The sequence below is a fragment of the Saccopteryx bilineata genome, chromosome 3 (assembly GCF_036850765.1).
Source record: "Saccopteryx bilineata isolate mSacBil1 chromosome 3, mSacBil1_pri_phased_curated, whole genome shotgun sequence".
Lineage (NCBI taxonomy): Eukaryota > Metazoa > Chordata > Mammalia > Chiroptera > Emballonuridae > Saccopteryx > Saccopteryx bilineata.
The window spans coordinates 165388191-165408748 of NC_089492.1; the positions used below are offsets into that span (position 1 = coordinate 165388191).

At 41.7% G+C, this 20558-nt stretch overlaps 1 protein-coding gene across 1 annotated transcript in view; it reads left to right on the forward strand.

The window, feature by feature from the left end:
* Nucleotides 1-11688, forward strand: part of VTCN1 (V-set domain containing T cell activation inhibitor 1) — a 124456-nt gene extending 112768 nt beyond the window's left edge. The window contains exons 4-6 of the mRNA XM_066264899.1: nucleotides 3844-4122; nucleotides 9983-10150; nucleotides 10450-11688. Of these exons, the coding sequence (XP_066120996.1) occupies nucleotides 3844-4122; nucleotides 9983-10101 (398 nt within the window). The 3' untranslated portion in view covers nucleotides 10102-10150; nucleotides 10450-11688. The remainder of the gene's footprint in view (nucleotides 1-3843; nucleotides 4123-9982; nucleotides 10151-10449) is intronic.
* The last annotated feature ends 8870 nt before the right edge of the window (nucleotides 11689-20558 follow it).

Consider the following 20558-nt stretch of genomic DNA (forward strand, 5'->3'; position numbering starts at 1 on the left):
CAAGAATGAAGATAAGAGAAACAAATGAACAAATATAATAAAATGGGATAGGTTATAAAGTCTGTGGATTATTCTTGATTTTGAGAGGTTATCTTCTTGCTTTTTCTTTTCTCTCCCTCTTCCTGGTCAGTGACTCTGTACCCCAGGTTCTGCCCCTTTGGCACGCTCAGGTAGAGGTTTGCAGTTGATAAGTCTCTATGGTGATGTCATGTATTGTGCTTTAGTTTTGTTGGCAGTCGAGGCTCATTAGCATTTATAGGCTCTGCCAGTGAGAGAGTCCGTGTTCCTGGAGCCTTTCTCCTAGTCTTTCCTTCCTCAATTAGTAGCCTGATAATCCAGTTATGGGGTTGCTACTGCCTCTGCCTGGATAGTAAGAGGCTCAAAGATCTGGCAACTCCCCGTTCTATTCCCACTCAGCACAGGGCTCTGGGTAAGGCTCAGTCAGTCAGAGCTGCTAGCATAATCAGGCGGGGCTTCCGCCCACTCAAAGACCTCTGGCTCTGCCACTCTGTCCGGTAACACAGGCGGGCGCCCACTCCCGGGCACTTGAAGGAAACTTTCGCTCACTATCTGTGCGAGCAGACCAGGATATCAGGCCAGCAGTCTCACACTCTGAGTGAAACCCCCACCCGCACGGAAAAGTTCCATCATTGGAATTGGCTCTCGCTCCGTCCCCGTGCGCGGCTTTTTCAGGGCACTGGGGCGGTCTGGAGATTCCGCTTTCGGCCCACACAAAGGGCTCTGACCCTGCCCCTCTGTGGGGTAACACTGGCGCCCACTCCCGGGGCTTTGGAAGGAATCTCTCACTCACTATCTGCACGCGCCGACCAGGGGATTGGGGAAAATGATTGCCCCACTTGTCTTTCTGTGTCTGGGTTTGGCACGGGTGTTAGCTTGTATTGCCCGGGTTGCCACAGGAACAGTTTTTCCTCAGCTTGGATCTCTGTGCCACAGCCTGGTTCGGCCGTTTGTGCCATGACCTGGATCTATTCACCCCCTTTGCCTGCCTTAGTTTCTATATTCTTAGTTCCCAGTGAAAGCCGCCCTGTTTAGGTTAGTGAGGAAGGCGGAGCATTTCTTACTTCCTATTTCCTTTGGGGTTTGATTATATATTTAGCCAATTTTTCGCTCGACCATACCTTCGGGTGTATTGCAAAACACCTGGAGGCTCCAAGGATAGGTTTTTCTGTTTCTGGTTGAAGATCTTGTTGGATTTGGGGGGAGGTTTATCAGTATCGCTTCCTACCACGCCATTACTCTGACGTCAACTCTGTGTGTGTGTATCTTAAAATGGTAAATTTTCTGCTAGGACAACAGAGAGGTTTCACGAAATATCCTTGCTTTCTGTGTTTGTGGGACAGCGAGCTCGGGAGAAACACTGGACACAGAAGGAGTGGCCGAAACATGAAGCTCCAGAAGTAGGGATGCAAAATATTGTGAATGAATCTGTAGTTAATCGAGACAGGATCATTTTTCCCCCACTTCACATCAAACTTGGCTTAATGAAGCAGTTTGTTCAGGCTTTGAATAGAGAAAGTGAATGCTTTCAACATATTATTTCTGCTTTTCCTGCCTTGTCTTTCAAGAAGATAAAAGCAGGTGTATTCATGGACCTGAAATTCAAGCCCTCATATGTGACAAAGAATTTGCCAGGAAGATGAATAAGGAGGAGATAGCAGCATGGCAGTCTTTTGTGGCAGTTACAAAGAACTTCCTTGGCAACAAAAAAAGCAGAGAACTTCTGGTTCATAGGATGCTGTTGGCTTTCCGTGACATTGATGTAACATGAGTGTTAAGATTCACTTCCTGAACAGTCATCTTGATAAGTTTCCCGAAAATCTTGGAGCTGTTAGCAGACTACTGCTGGAGCATCAAACAAGATTGTCCTCAACAAGTACACAAACGCAAGAGCTACAAATGCAAATTTTGCCTGAATAGAATTTAAATAAGTTTTGCGCAAATTTTATGACTAAAATAAGTGTTTTAATATGTTCTGTTTCGAAATTGTGGACAAATACTGATGCAATCATATCTTTTAGTGTGTTGGTGTATTTACTGCATTATATAAATTATTATATTTTCACAAAGATGATGCCCAAGAAGACATTCTATTTCATTATGTTAAACTAAATGTTAAAAATTTTAGAATAAGGCCCTGGCCGGTTGGCTCAGCGGTAGAGCGTCGGCCTGGCGTGCGGGGGACCCAGGTTCGATTCCCGGCCAGGGCACAAAGGAGAAGTGCCCATTTGCTTCTCCATTCCCCCCCTCCTTCCTCTCTGTCTCTCTCTTCCCCTCCCGCAGCCAAGGCTCCATTGGAGCAAAGATGGCCCGGGCGCTGGGGATGGCTCCTTGGCCTCTGCCCCAGGCGCTAGAGTGGCTCTGGTCGCCGCAGAGCGGCCCCCCGGAGGGGCAGAGCACCGCCCCCTGGTGGGCAGAGCGTCGCCCCTGGTGGGCGTGCCGGGTGGATCCCGGTCGGGCGCATGCGGGTGTCTGTCTGACTGTCTCTCCCTGTTTCCAGCTTCAGAAAAAAAAAAAATTAGAATAAGATGAAAACCTAAAATCTTGAATAGTAAAAAATATGTAGGTTACAGAGAAAAACTAATGTCAGATTTGAGATCAGCACATTCGAATTAGGTAAGAACAAGTGTTTTTGTGGATGCAACAAAACTTTTGTTCCCCAGTGTAATAGATGTCCCTAGGACTGTTGTGAGAATCAAATGAAATAATGTCTGGAGTTTGGCACCTAGCACAGGGCACACCCTCAGTAAACTTTTTCAGTGTCATATACACTAAGTTGCCCACAGAAGCTTGCTCTTGCCTGCTCTGGGCACGGGTCTCCTCTTCCTCACTGACAGCAGGCTCTTTAAGGGCAAAGCAAGGGCTTCACTTTCGCTACTTAGCACCAGCACAGTCTTGGACAAAGGAAGATACTAAATAAATTAAGAAATTGTATCTAGCCATTTTGGAGTAAAAAGTTCAGGCCTTAACATTTTCCACAAGTGTATGTCTGCCAAGAAAGAAGGGGAAGCTAGTCTTAATTTCAAAATGCAGTCACCTCCAGTAAGGATAATTATCCTAGAAGAAAACAAATGCCTGTCTCTACCCCCTGGAAGCCACAGCAGGACAGTCCTGGCCCAAGCAAACCTTCATGAGGACAAGCCAGTGTATGGAATTTCTTTGGGAGCAGGCGACTCTGTTTCTTTCTTTCTTCTCCCTCTCCCTCCCCACCTGAACTATTTCCTCCTGGCAGAAAACTACATAAAATCCAGGAAGCTTCACAAGTGCCTGGGAAAATACTCAATTTCCCTAATGGGTAACCTTCTTTTGTAATCACTGGAACTCCTCTTAGTTGGAGAAATGTATATGTTATAACAATTATACTAGAACTTAGGTATTTGGAATTTGTGATAGTGGCCAATGAGTTGTGATGTATAGCAATACCATGAGCAAATCATTATTTGTACCTTCAGTACAATGGGCCATATACAGAGAGCCCACTGGGAAAGTGAAGTACTCAGTTAATTCAATGATAGAAATTACTGTGTCTTTAAAACCTAGTACTTCGGCCTGACCTGTGATGGCGCAGTGGGATAAAGCGGCGACCTGGAACACTGAGGTTGCCAGTTCGAAACCTTGGGCTTGTCTGGTCAAGGCACACATGGGAGTGGATGCTTCCTGCTCCTCCCCCTTCTCTCTCTTTCTCTTTCTCTCTCTCTCTCTCTCTCCCCCCTCTCTCTAAAAATCAATAAATAAAATATTTTTTAAAAACCTAGTACTTCAAAGGCTATACTGTCCTATCTTTCTGACCTTGACACCTGCTCTTTCTGACCTTCAACCCCACAGCCTTCAGTATCCCAGAGATGGATGTGGACTATAATGCCAGCTCAGACAGCTTTCGATGTGAGGCTCCCCGATGGTTCCCCCAGCCTACAGTGGTCTGGACATCCCAAGTTGATCAGAAAACCAATTTGTCAGAAGTCTCCAATACCAGCTTTGAGCTGGATTCTGAGAATGTGACCATGAAGGTTGTATCTGTACTCTACAATATCACAATCAACAACACATACTCCTGCATGATTGAGAACAACATTGCCAAAGCCACAGGGGACATCAGAGTGACAGGTGGGTGCCTTCATGTTTTTTGTATGGGTTTATTGGGGTAAGAGTAAAATCTAAATTAAAATCTAATTTCTATAACAGATATATAATATATACTAGAACACAGAAAGCTCTAGAGTCTCTTCACAGAGACCTTGATCACAATCCCAGCTGGGATTACACGATGTAAGAAGACAACTAATACAAAACATTATTTATGGCCTAATAGGTCAAAGATGGCAATTAAGCTTCATCTTGTACGCTTTCTTACTGCCTGAGAGCAGCGTTGAAGATGAGGCCATGTCTACCTCAGTAGGACTGCTTCGATGAAGCAGCAGGGAAGTGATGATTATTTGACATCTCTGATATATTTAGCTCGTGATCAAGATCCCAAGTCCCCCAACACTGGCTTGGTTCTAGCCTGCCTTTGAAAAGCCTTTCAATCTGAAGATGAAGGTCTTAGAGCCTGCCTTAGTCTTATTCAGCCCCTCTAGGACTGGCTCATGCTCCCACTAATACTAGCCCATGATTAATCTGGAAGTCCTAGTTTGAACTAGCCTCCCAGGCTGAGAGGACCAGGACCCAGGGAGGCCCGGCACTATAGTCTCCCTGCAGTGCTTTAGTGCATACAAAAGCTAGAGTTGAGCCAGCATCAAGGAAATGCATAGACGGAATTATGACTTTTAAAATCATCCCTCTTGGAGCTAAACTGAATTCAAACTGCAGTGAAAGGAGTATGTCAGGAAGAGAACAGTTGTCTTATAAAGCACAGTACCAGACAGAACACCCTGCACATTTTAAGTTCCCTGTAGATGTTTGCTGAATCTAACTGAGTAAACTATATTTTCATCTACTTATTTTTTATTTAAAAGTATATGTATGAAAATCTATGGAACTAGAGAAAACATTGGCAAATCACATAGCTGATAAAGGGTTAATATCCATAATACAAAAGAACTACAACTCAATAACGAAAATCAAATAATCAGATTATAAAATGGGCAAAGGACTTGAATAGACATTTCTCCAAAAAAGATATAAAAGTGGTCAAGAAGCATATGAAAAGATGCTCCACATCACTAATCATCAGGGAAATGCAAATGGAATCCATTAGAATGGCTACTATAAAAAATCAGAAAATAACAAGTGTTGGTGAGGATGAAGATAAATTGGAACCCTTGTGCATGTTGAGTAAGATTGTAAAATGATGGAACTACTATAGAAAACAGTATAAAGGTTGCTCAAAAAATTAAAAATAGCCCTGGTCAGTTGGCTCAGCGATAGAGCATTGGCCCAGTGTGTGGATGTCCCAGGTTTGATTCCCAGCCAGGGCACACAGGAGAGGAGACCATCTACTTCTCTACTCTTCCCCCTCTTGCTTCTCTCTCTCTCTCTCTCTCTCTCTCATCTCCTCCCACACCCATGGCTTGATTGGAGCGAATTGGTCCCAAGCACTGAGGATGGCTCCATGGCCTCACTTCAGGTGCTAAGAGAGCTTGGTTGAGCAATGGAGTAGCTGCTCCAGAAGGGCAGAGCATCACCCCAAGGGGGCTCACGGGGTAGATCCCAGTCAGGGTGCATGTGGGAGTCTGTCTCTGCCTCCCCTCCTCTCACTGAATAAAAAAGTAAAAATAGGACTACCATGTGATCTAGCAGTCCATTTCTACATGTATATCCAAAATTATTGAGAGTAGGGTCTCCAAGAGATATTTCCACACCCATATTCACAGTAAAATTGTTCACAATAGCCAAGAGGAGAAAGCAACCCAAAATGTCCATGACAGATGAATGGATAAACAAAATGTGTATCCACATACAAAGGAATATCATTCAGGCTTAAAAAGGAAGGAAATTTGTTCATATACTACAACATGGATGGATTTTCAGGATATAAGCTAGGCATAGAAAAACAAATGCTGTATGATTTCACTTATATGAGGCACCTAGAGTTGTCAGATTCATAAAGACAGAAGGTAGACTAATGGTTGCCAGGAGCTAGGAAAGAGGGAAGGAAGAAGAGTGGTTGGTTAATGAATATAGAGTTTCAGATCTGAACGATGAAAACATTTACGAGATCTGTTTCACAATATGAATATACTTAACACTGCTGAACAGTAAACTTTAAAATGCTTAAGATAAAAAATTTTGTTATGTGTTTTTTACCACAATAAAAAAATATTTAATTAGGCCCTGGCCAGTTGGCTCAGTGGTAGAGCATCAGCCTGGCGTGCAGAAGTCCTGGGTTCGATTCCCGGCCAGGGCACACAGGAGACGCGCCCATCTGCTTCTCCACCCCTCCCCCTCTCCTTCCTCTCTGTCTCTCTCTTCCCCTCCCGCAGCGAGGCTCCATTGGAGCAAAGATGGCCCGGGCGCTGGGGATGGCTCCTTGGCCTCTGCCCCAGGCGCTGGAGTGGCTCTGGTCATGACAGAGCGATGCCCCCGGAGGGGCAGAGCATCGCCCCCTGGTGGGCAGAGCGTCGCCCCTGGTAGGCGTGCTGAGTGGATCCTGGTCGGACGTATGCAGGAGTCTGTCTGACTGTTTCTCCCCATTTCCAGCTTCAGAAAAATACAAAAAAAAATAATAATAATTAAAAAATTAGCCCTTCCAATATCCTGTGGAGTAAATTGATGGCTGTACTGGTTAGAATGTTCTTAGTTGCCTGTAACAGAAAACCAACTCAAATAAGCTTAAGCTAAAAGGGTAAATTATTAAAAGGCTATTACAATGTCTTATGGAACCAAGGTGATTAAGTATAATACAGCTTCAGGAATAGCCAGGAACAGAAACTTCAATTCCATTGGGAGTTTCTGTTTCTCATTTCTATTTTATCCTCTTTGCTCTCTAGTTTAATTTATTCTCATTTTAGTCTATAAAAAAGAATGTGGTTTCTAAGATCTCTTAGCTTTAAAAGTCTCTTTCATTCAAGAGAATAACCAGGCTGCACCTCAACCCCTCAGTCCTATTCCAGAAAGAGTCAACTTGGGTCAGCTGCCCATACCTAGACCAATACCTGTTGGAAGGCCCTCCCGGGAGAGAAGGGGGGAAAGGAAGCATTGGGCATTGAACCGATTGGTGTGTCTCAGTTTAGATCTCAATAAAGGCTCCAAACTGTATAATGAATGCCTTCTAATAGAAAGGGCAATAACCGAATAAACCCCAGAAATTGAGCACACCTTTTATTCAGTGAGCAGATTCTTTTCCCACACATGCTAATTGAAGACATCAGAACAAGTGTGCCATGTATCAGCACTGAGACTAAATACAACTTTTGGTAACATGATATAGCTCAAAGTTAAGAAAATAACATCATTCCTTCTTGTGATGCACAAGGTACATACTCCATACATGTTTTTAAACAATTGAAAGAGACCATATGGTTTACATTCTGTGTTCTCTGACTATGCTGTTAATTCGGGTCATTTATTCAACAAGTTTATCTATTGTGTGTCAAGTACAGTGTGTCCATAAAGTCATGGTGCACTTTTCACTGGTCACAGGAAAGCAGCAAAAGACGATAGAAATGTGAAATCTGCACCAAATAAAAGGAAAACTCTCCCAGTTTCATACCTATTCAGTGCAGTTCGATATGGGCTCACACACAGATTTTTTAGGGCTCCTTAGGTAGCTATCCCGTATAGCCTCTACAGACTCGTCACTGACTGATGACCTACCAGAACGGGGTTTCTCCACCAAACTGCCAGTTTCCTTCAACTGCTTATCCCACCGAGTAATGTTATTCCTATGTGGTGGTGCTTCATTATAAATGCGCTGATATTCACGTTGCACTTTGGTCATGGATTCAAATTTAGCGAGCCACAGACACACTGAACTTTTCTCTGTACCATCCACATCTCAACTGGCATGGCCATGAGCTGCTTCGCTGTATACACGGTGTTATGTCATCATCTGTGCATGCGCACATGCTGCCACATCATCCTACAGAAACTGGGAGGGTTTTCCTTTTATTTGGTGCAGATTTCACATTTCTATCATGTTTTGTTGCTTTCCTGTGACTGGTCAAAAGTGCACCGTGACTTTACGGACACACTGTATATACAAAGCAATATTTAAGTCCCAATAAATGCTGATATAAATAGCACCGCAGTGTAGATATGGTGCTTAAGCATTGTTAACTGTGACTGTAGATGAGGCAGGGTTAAAGCCTGGTTTTACAGTAGAATAATGGTCTTGATAGACTAAGAAGGCAGGCAGTCAGAGCCTACGTCAGTACCCAGGGGAGAAATTACGAGGGCCTTAATGAGAGCAGCAGCAATGGGAAAGAAAGGGGGAAGAATCAAAAGTTAATGAAGAAAATAATCTAAAGGTCTTATGTGAAGGACAAGAGAAAGAGTAAGTCACATGAGTGTAATATTTCTACCCAGGTTGCTTAGAAAGTTAGTAATGCTACCAACAAACAAAACCCAGAAGAAACATGTTTAGAAAAAAGATGAGGGTTTTAGAAATGTTGAGTTACAAGAGCCCATTGTTTACCTAGGTTGAGATGACCAAGGGTTAGCATATCACCCAGCATACGACAGGTTTTGGGGAGAACACTCTATCTCTATTCCACAATCCATGAGAAGAGATCCTCACCAATGTCACCCCTCTAGCCTCTCTGTTCTCCCATTTTTCATGCATCCCCAGAGAAGGAGGAATTACTAATTTATCTGATTGGTGAGTTTATTAAAGAAGCCAGAATTATGTAGCTAAGCTCCTTGTTTTTTCTTGTCTCTCCAGCTCCCCTCCGGAAGTATAACTTCTACTCTGCTTCCGCAAGCCATCAATTTTTCAGGGGTAGACTCTCCTCTTGCAGGAGGAAGCCTGGCCCAGTCCGGCACTGCCTGTGCCCGGATGTCTGGGCTGCAGCTCTCTGCCCTGCAGATACAGCTTCATACTTTATCAGATTTATTAGTAATAAAGGTGATATTTTGGTCTTTCAGTTGCCTCACTCTTTACTCAATTCAGAACTCAGCTGGAAAAAAGAGTGTTATTTATTGGACTCCTTTGAATCCAACAGCAGGTGCTCAAAAATATTTACTGAATAATTATTTTTTGACACAGTAGCAACTGTAACAACTGTAAATCCAGATGTGGAACTCGGCACAGAGTTCAGAATAAGGAGGTGGATTGGGAAATGATCGGCTCAATGTGAATAATACTGATTAGGCTTGAGTAGAGTTGCTGTTCTTATTTTTACAGCCAATACCTATTGAGTGCTTACTATGTGCTGGGCACTGTTCTAAGTGTTTTACCTGTATTAACTCATGAATCCTCATGAGAACCCTATGAAGTAGATTATATTTTGGTCCTATTTTATAAATGAAGAAACTGAAACACAGATAGATTGAGTAACTAAAGTCACACAGCTAGTAAGTGTCAGAGCCAAAATGAACTAAATGAGATTGGACTGTCTAGGGAGAAAATCGAGTAATTCAATTTCTTCACTTCTTTTCTCTACTTCATAATTAGAACAGTACTTTCTCATCACTTGTAATGATGTCAAGAAAGCTAATAACAGAACCTGTAAAGGTCACTGCCTAGAGGAAAAAGTGTGTCTGAAACCGAGGACTGGCACCGCCATTTGTTTAGCCTGTTCTTTATTTGGTAACTACTAATCTCTTTATTGGCATACTTTTTCATTCGGCTGAGTGTTTACTGGAGTGGACCACAGAATTGAGCTTCCTTTTAAGAAAGGGACAGCTTGGCTTTTATGCCAATGATAGAAAAGGGGAGATTGAGGTACAACACTGCCCCCAAATTGGGTACAAGTTGTATTAGGAAAAATGTGCCTGTTTTGGGGGTGCTTTTCTTTGCTAATCAGCGATGTGAAGAAGACATCCAGCTTTTCCTCTATGGCCCTAAACTTCTTCTCTCCCTGTACAGACTCTCAGATCAAAAGGCGCAGTCACCTGGAGCTGCTGGACTCGAAGGCTTCCCTGTGTGTCTCTTCGTTCTTTGCCATCAGCTGGGTACTCCTGTCTCTCTCCTCTTACCTGACCTAAAATAATGTGTCTGGCCACACAGAAACATGCAAAGTCATTGGTACAACAGGTGAGACAAATCATGAGTAATGTAAGGGTCAGTTTTGTATGTCCTTGTGTTCCTAACAAGAGATGAGCAGCCCCCAGCATCAGCTCTGAGGATGATCCCCTCCCTGAAAGAGAGATTCAAGCTACTCCCTTCCCTGAGCAACCTAGGGGGCCATGTGGTCTTGATAGAACACAATCAATATACCAAGAACAAGGCCATTCCTGAATAAGATACACACTCACACAGCACCAGGAGACTTGCAGTTCTCAATCAGTGCTTGCTGAATGCTTATAATGGTAACTTATTGCTATTCTTTTCAGAATCCCAGGAATCTGCAGAACTATTTTTACACAAGATATGGCCTAGTTTTATATTTCTTGGGGGAAATGAATTCATGTCTAAAAGTGTCGGGAGCCGATCAACGGCTGCTGACTGACAAGGTCACAGTGGAGAAGATCCACAACTGCTGGCTGACAAGGTCACAGCAGGAGAAGACCCTCAATTGCTGGCTGACAAGGTCACAGCAGAAGAAGATCAAAAACTGCTGATTGACAAAGTCACAGCAGAGAAGACCAATGGCTGCTGGTTGACAAAGTCACCGCAGTGAAGACCAATGGCTGCGGGTTGACAAAGTCACCGCAAAGGAAAGGCACAACAATACTTCCCCCTTTGACCTTTTGAATTAATCTGGCCTTATATCCCCCCTTTTCTGGGTGTGTGCTATTATTTATGGCACAGGGATAATAGTACCGTGCTTTCCCTGTAGATTCGTAGTAATTTCTTTGGAAATGAGACAGAAGGTGTAAGTTTCACAGAAAAGCCTGTAAGCCCCTTGAACTGGGCTCATAAACATAAGAGGCTGGCTATGATATCCCTCATAAAGGGTTAAGTTTGTAGGAGAATTTCTTCTTATTAATCATGTTAGAAAGAATAAAGTTAGAACTTAACTAGTGTATGAATATAGTAATAAATAATATTTGACTAGACAATAGAATCTTAGATAAGGTGTAGTGGAGTGGCCTGTTGCGTAGCCTTGGATAGGAGCACAGCCGGCAAGTAAAGAATATTTTGTTAAGAGACTTGTTTTGTGACTGAAGGCAGTTGCTGGGCTTTTCTCAGTAAAACATTCTCATGAGATTTTTGTATTTTCCAAGAATAAGGATAGGAATGTGGTGGGATCCATAGCAGCAATAGCAATTAATGCCTTCTGATATTGTGTTGCTACTAAGCTATCCTGCAGGTGCACTCTATGTATCTTTAAGCAAAAGTTACTCTTGATGCTATGCCAGTTTCTTAATAAGCAAGCCTTTTGAAGTCTTGTGAGAAAAATTAGAACACTGCATAAACTCAGGGCCATTTGCCTGAGCAAGCGGTGGTCCTTTGCTAGTCCTTGATGATTTCATCTGCTAATCTCTCTCTGTGCCCTTGACTCTCAACAACAGTAGAGTTATTAATTAGTACTAATCTTTTAGAAGTTTGTACCAATATTGTTATTGCTATTCAAGTTATTGTATAACTGTACTTTGAATAACTTACCACCTGATTTGTAGCTTATAGATATGAATTAACTGTTATCTGGAAATATGTAACCATAGTGAAACAAAATACCATGTTTTGTTTCTTAGTGTGTGTGCATAAAAAGAAAGCTAGACCAGCATTTGGCAGAGATGCCTGGCAGTAAATGCTAACGAGAGAATAAAGAGAAAGAAAAGAATTCGGCTCTCTCACTCGATTTGTGCCGACGCCGTCTCTTCCAGTGGGACCCCTGGATTCCTCCCGGGGCTGGACCCCGGCATAAAAGTCTAAAGTGAACATATAAGATCAAGAAGCAAAAAGAAGCCGAAAGCAATTCATAGAAGACTCCAATATCAACAAGATAAAGACAAGTATTAAACGTTGGGAAAATAATTCATCAGAACTAGAGAAGTGTGCTAAGACTGCTAAGTAAAATGCATGCGGAGACGAGTGTATCCCTCCCAAATCTCAGGGACCTCCCCTTATCCATCCCTACTTGGGGAGTGAGAGGATGGGACATTGCAGCTCCCTTGTCTCTGAATCTTTGGTTATCTTACTGGACTGTTGCTCTGAGGAGGTTCCCAGACAGTTTTGACTGCAATATATACACATTTAAACTTTTGTGTGAACAATAAGAAGCTGCCAATCAGTTGCCACTGCACAATTCAGAGGTGGCTGCCTCTTAGTGACGGGTCAAATGCTTCACTTTTCATCATGAGGCTTCCAAAAGTGCCTTGACATCTCTTCCCACCTGACAAATGCTAAAGAATGTGGGAAATAATTATAATTTTAATGTAAAAAACAGTTGGGTGACACTGATTTTCTAAATTATCTGAGTACCTTCTTTTTAAAGACAAACAAATGCCATTTTATTTCTCAGGTGAAGTGTATCCTTGAAGGGGCCCAGAAGGGCCTCTCATCTTGGGGTATTAAGTCATCACAGTTTGAGGTTTGTACTTCCAGCCTGTGCGGAATGCAATGACCTCAGCTTTCAGTGGCATCTAGAGCAGTGAGACTTACTCAACTAGGGTAATTTTGCAACACTCCTGCCCCCCCCCGGGCCATTTAGAAATGTTTGTAGACAAGTTTAATTGTCACAATTTGGGCGTTTGGGTGCTACTGGCATCTAGTGAATAGAATCCAGGGACACTGCTCAATATTCCACTATATATAGGACATCCACACTCAACAAAGAATTATCCAGCCCAAAATGTCAATCGTGCCGAGGTTAAAAAACCCTGACTTAGAATAGAAAACGATCTTAAAAATAGCCTCCGTCTCTTTGGCTGCCGTCTTGGACCAGGAATGTCTGACAGGTTATCTGCAGCTGGTTGAGCTTCTGTGTTCCTGTCCCTGAATTTTTCTCTACAAATAAAGTTATGTAAGAGAGCTGCCTAAGTTCCATTTCAAGTTCTCTCATTCTGAATTTAGACCTCAGGACCCAGCCTGGCCAGCACTCACAGTAAGGCAGCAAAAATCTGCACCCTCCTTGAAGCACACAAGGAACCTGAGAGCAGAGATAGTAACCCTTTGAAACAAGACCCTGAGCAATGAAGCTTTGAGGGAAAGCTTCTTTCTAGCCCCCACCCTCACCTTTCACGTGCTGACCGTTGTCTCCCTGGCCCTTTGGACCCGCCATGACTGTATTATGTTTTGTTATAGAAAACTTAATTTTATAGTTCTGATCACTCAAGAGAATGATTAAACCTACATTTCTTATACTGTCGCCTGCCTGGTTTGTCAAAGAAAGTGAGTGTAAGGGAAGATGGATAAAAAGTCATAGATCAGGTTCTAAAGCTTAGTACCTAGCATGTAACAGGTCTTCAACAGTGTCTGTTGACTGAATGGATGAATGAACAGGAAGAGGGAGGAGATGGCAAGCATGGGCCAGGTGGCTGGGTCTCCTTTCTTAAAGAAGCTCCACAGGGCTTTCCCAACCTGGCACGTCTCCTTCTGGGAGGGTAAGTGGTAACAGTGAGCTTGAGGTGGACAGGCCCATTGCTTTAGTGTCAAAAAGCTGACTTTTACCACTCAGGAATGATCAGATTCTCAAATCTCAGAAAGACCTCAAAATCATTGTTCCTAAGCCTTTCATTTTTCAGATGAAGACCTAGAGGTAAAGTGAGGGTAATTGGCTATGTTCAGATTTTGTAACTTGCCCAAAACCCCACTGTTAGTTGGTAGAGGAATAAAATCTATAGAAAAATTAATTTTAAAATTCCCAGAGGACTTTTGGAATGATCCCTCCCTGCTTTATTCTCAGCTTATTCCTAATAGGTCTGCTGCAACATTGGGGAACCAAATCAAGAAAACAAACTGTGAAAGCCCAAACATTCCCATCCCAGGTTAATTCTTCAGCCTTGTCCACGTGCACACAGCAGTTGCATTAGGCAACAGATGCATCATATCAGCTGAAGTGCAAGAACCCCAAACGTGGGGAAGCTCAAATCTAAATGTCAAAGGCTAGATCATTTCAAAAGTATTAACACACTTAAAGGAACAAACAATTCAAACTTCAGTGAGGTACTGCTCACCAGGTATACCCAGGTTATATGAAGATTTATTTCAACTGCACAGTGACCTCAATCTGTACAGCGTTAATTGGGGGAAAACGCGTATATCATAAGGCCTCCACCCAATGGCATATGTGGTGTGCTTTGGCACTAGTGAAGAAACACATACTTCTGCCCTGGCCCAAAGCACAGAGGTTGCCAATTCGATCCCTAGTCAGGGCACATACAGGAACGGATTGAGGTTCCTATCTCTCTCTGTGTCTCCCTTCCTCTCTGGCTAAAATCAATAAATAAAAATAAAAAACATTTATACAATAAAAAAAGAAAGAAACACATAATTCCCAAGCTCCCTCCAGCTAGTGAAATCTCCATACATCCACTTGTGGCTCTAATTCAGACTGACTATGTGCCTGAGCTTCTTGCTCCTTTTAACCTTGTCTTACTCCCTCTTTTATATCAGTCATCTCCAGGAGTTTTATTTTGTTTTGTTTTATTTTTTTTTTCTGTGTGTGTGTTTTTTTTTATTTTTATTAATTTTAATGGGGTGACATCAATAAATCAGGGTACATATATTCAAAGAAAACATGTGCAGGTTATCTTGTCATTCAATTATGTTGCATACCCATCACCCAAAGTCAGATTGTCTTCTGTCACCTTCTATCTAATATTCTTTGTGCCCCTCCCCCTCCCCTTCCCCCTCTCCCTCCTTCCCTCCCCCTGCCCCCCGTAGCCACCACATGTCTCTTAGTCTCGTTTTTATGTCCCACCAATGAGTGGAATCCTACAGTTCTTGTTTTTTTCTGATTTACTTATTTCACTCCATATAATGTTATCAAGATCCCACCATTTTGTTGTAAGTGATCCAATGTCATCATTTCTTATGGCTGAATAGTATACCATGGTGTATATGTGCCACATCTTCTTTATACAGTCTTCTATTTTTTTTTACAATGATTAAAGCCTTTAAGCAAGCTCTTGGCCAATACAGCAAGAATCCATAAAAGAGTAGTGTCCTTAACAAGTTCACCAAGTCCAAGTTGGCCCCAACACCATGCTAAGTCCCTGATAAATGCAACACAACCCCAGTTCAGTCTGTTAGGAGCTGTCTCAAGGAGCAGGAGTCCAGGAAAAGTCCACAACCAGGAAAAGTCCACATGGCACTGGAATTGTTGTCACAATTCTATACTTTGCTGCTCATGTCCAAGTCCCAATGACCACTGCTTCTAGCTGGTAATGATTCAGGCAGACTGGAAAAGCCATCTGCAGCATGTGTGGATATGAAGCTTCTGTTCTCCTCTGCCTGGAGAGATGAGACCAGGTTGCTTTTCCCTGGAGCTCTGCGACTGTGGCATGGTAAAGAGAACCTTGGGATACACCAAGCTGGGTGGCAAAGGTAGATTCATAATAGAAGTTGGCAAAAGGGGGATAGAGAGCTCTAAATTAGGAGTAGGTCCCAGCCTGAAATATGAGCGGGGCATTGAGGTAGGAGGAATAAAGGAAACACTATATATTAAACAAAGCAGCAGAAAATAGGACTATCAACACCCACAACAGAGATCTTTGAGGGAAGAATAAAAAACCTGACTATTCAGGCAAGACATAGTTAAGTGGCCCTTGTGCAAATGAGATCAGTTTACCTACTTCTTGGAAGAAATACCCTAGGCTCATCCACAGTGTCGTAGATGGGGCCGACGGCCCTGGGCACCTTCAGCCTTCAGTGGCAAACCCCAGCATTCTGGGCAAGGTTAGGTCATAGGTGGCTGGACCAGGGCTGGAAGAGACTGAACCCTCCCTTAGAAGAGCTAGGGAGAAGCCTACCTTCCAGTGTCCCTGTTTCCTCACAGCAAAAGCATGTAAGTCTGGCAGGCTTTAGCTCAATGACCTTCCTTTCCACTATTGAAGCAGGACCCAGATGGCATCCTATGAGACCCCTTTGGGGTGTTGGAGCCTTCAAGGGCATATCCTAAAAGCTAGTAGTTCCCCTGATCTCTATTGGGCTTTTTCTGCCTCTTGGTATCTTAAAAGCCATGCTCAGAAGATCTCGCTGAGGGGTTTGAGGAACCTCATCTGCCTATATAAATCTTTTCCATATATCTGCAGCTATTTGGAAAAAGACAAAACAGTGTTATTAGCTGGATCAAATAAAGAAGGTAGTAGTTTGCAGGAGAAAAAGATTTGGCATTTCCTGTTCATCAGCATTCAAAAGAAATTTAAAATTTTTTAAGTAAAAAGCATGGTATGATAGACCCGTAAGAGTTCCAGGATATGACTCCCCCCTTTTAAATTTTTTTAAATTGACCTTAAAATATTTGCTCAGTACACTTTAATAATACCTTGACTTTAAAGACTGTAAGAAGTACACATAATTCGAAAGGTTTGACAAAATACAGTAAATGCTTTTGCTCCATATGCAAGAGCATTGTCAGTTTAAGCTGTTTAGGAAATCCAATAATAGACCAATGCCTACAAACAATGAGCTATAACATGCTTAGCAGCCTGTCCTGTTCTGACAGAGGTTACTATAAATCCAGAATATGTATCCACTGTAACGTGAACATAGGACTGTTTGCCAAATGAAGGTATATGAGTAACATCCTTTTGCCAAAGTTGCCCTGGTAGGGGTCCTTGAGGGTTAACTCCAAAGGAAGGGACAGATTGTAGTATAGGACGCCTTGGACAGGATTTCCCAATCTGCCGTGCTGCTTCCCGAGAAAGTTGAAACTGTTTACACAGGGCTGCAGCGTTCTGGGGATGAATAGTATGAGACTGAATTGCTCGATCTGTCATGGTTGCTCCAAATAATTTTCTTTTGGGTAGCTTGATCAACAAGGGCATTCCCTTGTGCTAAAGCTCCAGGGAGCATGGAGTGAGCTTGAGTATGTCCTATAAAACATGGAGCTCTATGTTGACATGCAAGTCTTTGGAAAACTAGAACTTTGTTGAGGGGATTTACTCTGCCCTATACTTTGTAATTCTGCATGAGTGGGCCAGGAAGGAGGCCAATGTAGCTTAGCAATAACAGATACATCAGCTCCAGTATCTAAAAGTCCTTTAAATTTTATGCTCATGTATTGTTAGTTCCATTTCAGGGCGTTCCTGACCTATTTTTTTTAAACCAATTGGCAAAATCAGAGGAGCAAAATCACCAATTTGCTTGGGGCCCCTTTTGCAGGATGTGGCCTGAGAAGCAGAATTAGCATCCTTATACTATTCTTCTAACTGCCTGAATTAGCCATGAGACACACTCTTTTTTATTATTATTAATTTTGATGGGGTGACATTGATAAAATTGTCTTCCGTCACCTTCTAACTGGTTTTCTTTGTGCCCCTCCCCTCCCCCAACCCCCTCCCTCTCCTTCCCCCACCCTGTAACCCCAACACTGTTGTCCATTTCTCTGAGTCTCATTTTTATGTCCCACCTATGTATGGAATCATAGAGTTCTGATTTACTTATTTCGCTCAGTATAATGTTATCAAGGTCCATACATGTTGTTGTAAAAGATCTGATGTCGTCATTTCTTATGGCTGAGTAGTATTCCATAGTATATATATCCCAAGGCTTTTTAATCCACTCATCCTCTGATGGACATTTGGGCTGTTTTCAGATCTTTGCTATTGTGAACAATGCTGCCATAAACATGGGGGTGCATTTCTTCTTTTCAAACAGTGCTATGGTGTTCTTGGGGTATATTACTAACAGTGGTATAGCTGGGTCAAAAGGCAGTTCAATTTTTAATTTCTTGAAGAATCTCTATACTGTTTTCCACAGTGGCTGCACCAGTCTGCATTCCCACCAGCAGTGCAGGAGGGTTTCCTTTTCTCCACATCCTCGCGAGCACTTATTCTGTGTTGTTTTGTTGATGAGCGCCATTCTGACTGGTGTGAGGTGATACCTCCTTGTGGTTTTAATTTGCATTTCTCTAATGATTAGTGATTTTGAGCATTTTTTTATATGCCTACATCTGTATGTCCTCTTTGGAGAAGTATCTATTCATTTCTTTTGCCCATTTTTGGATTGGATTGTTTGTCTTCCTGGTAATAAGTTTTACAAGTTCTTTATAAATTTTGGTTATTAACCCCTTATCAGACGCATTGTCAAATATATTCTCCAATTGTGTAGTTTGTCTTTTTATTCTGTTCTTATTGTCTTTAGCTGTGCAGAAGCTTTTTAGTTTGATAAAGTCCCATTTGTTTATCCTCTCTTTTGTTTCACTTGCCTGTGGAGACAAATCGGCAAATATATTGCTGCGACAGATGGCAGAGAGCTTACTGCCTATGTTTTCTTCTAAGATGCTTATGGTTTTACGGCTTACATTTAAGTCTTTTATCCATTTTGAGTTTATTTTTGTGAATGGTGTAAGTTGGTGGTCTAGTTTCATTTTTTTTTGCAAGTAGGTGTCCAATTTTCCCAACACCATTTGTTGAAGAGGCTGTCTTTACTCCAATGTATGCTCTTACCTCCTTTGGCAAATATCAGTTGTCCATAAAAGTGTAGGTTTATTTCTGGGTTCTCAGTTCTGTTCCATTGATCTATATGCCTGTTCTTATGCCAGTACCGAACTGTTTTGAGTACAATGGCCTTATAATATAACTTGATATCTGGAAGTATGATGCCTCCTGCTTTATTCTTCCTTTTCAAGATTGCTGAGGCTATTTGTGTACTCTTTTGGTTCCATATAAATTTTTGGAATATGTGTTCTATATCTTTGAAGTAAGACATTGGTATTTTAATTGGTATTGCATTGAATTTATGAATTCCTTTGGGTAATATAGACATGTTAATGATGTTTATTCTTCCTAACCATGAGCACAGTATATGCCTCCACTTGTTTGTATCTTCCTTGATTTCTTTTATCAATGTTTTATAATTTTCTGAGTACAAGTCTTTAATCTCCCTGGTTAAATTTATTCCTAGGTACTTTATTTTTTTGGTTGCAATGGTAAAGGGAATTGATTCCTTAATTTCTCTTTCTGACAGTTCATTGTTAGTGTATAAAAATGCCTCTGATTTCTGAGTATTGATTTTATATACTGCCACCTTGCTGAATTCATTTATCAGGTCTAGTAGTTTTTTTACTGCGACTTTAGGATTTTCTATATACAATATCATATCATCTGCAAATAATGATAGTTTTACTTCTTCTTTTCCAATTTGGATGCCTTTTATTTCTTTTTCTTGTCTGATTGCTGTGGCTAGAACTTCCAGAACTATGTTGAATAAGAGTGGTGAAAGGGGGCACCCCTGCCTTGTTCCTGATTTTGAGGAGATTGCTTTTAATTTCTGCCCATTGCGTATGATATTGGCTGTGGGTTTGTAATAGATGGCCTTTATCATGTTGAGGTATGTTCCCTGTATTCCCACTTTGCTGAGAGTTTTGATCATGAATGGGTGCTGGATTTTATCAAATGCTTTTTCTGCATCTATTGAAATTATCATGTGGTTTTTCCCCTTCCTTTTGTTTATGTGATGAATCACATTGATTGATTTGCGAATATTGTACCAGCCTTGCCTCCCAAGAATAAATCTCACTTGATCATGGTATATGATTTTTTTTCATATATTGCTGGATCCGGTTTGCTAATATTTTGTTGAGGATTTTTGCATCTAAATTCATCAGGGATATTGGCCTATAATTTTCTTTTTTTGTGTTGTCTTTGCTTGATTTTGGAATCAGAATTATGCTCGCCTCATAAAAGGAGTTTGGAAGTCTTCCTTCCTGTGGAATTTTTTGAAATAGCTTGAGGATAGGAGTTAGTTCTTCTTTGAATATTTGGTAGAATTCACTTGTGAAGCCATCAGGCCCAGGACTTTTCTTTTTTGGGAGTTTTTTGATAACTGTTTCAATCTCATGTGTTGTAATTGGTTTGTTTAGGGTTTCTGATTCTTCCAGATTAATTTTTGGAAGATTATATGTTTCAAGGAATTTGTCCATTTCATCAAGGTTGTCCAGGTTTTTTTCGTACAGTTCTTCATAGTATTTTCTTACAATATTTTGTATTTCTGTTGTGTCAGTTGTTATTTCTCCACTCTCATTTCTAATGTTATTTATTTGAGTCCTCTCTCTTTTTTTCTTGGTGAGTCTGGTTAAAGGTTTATCGATCTTGTTTACCTTTTCAAAGAACCAGCTCCTGGTTTCATTGATCCTCTGTATTGTTTTTTTAGCCTCTATGTCATTTATTTCTGCTCTGATCTTTATTATTTCCTTCCTTCTACTACCTCTGGGCTTTACTTGCTGTTCTTTTTCTAGTTCTTTTAGATGTAGGGTCAAGTTGTTTATTTCAGCTTTTTCTAGCTTCTTGAGGTATGCCTGTAATGCTATAAACTTCCCTTTCAGGACTGCTTTTGCTGTGTCCCATAAATTTTGAGTTGATGTATGCTCATTATCATTTGTTTCTAGGAA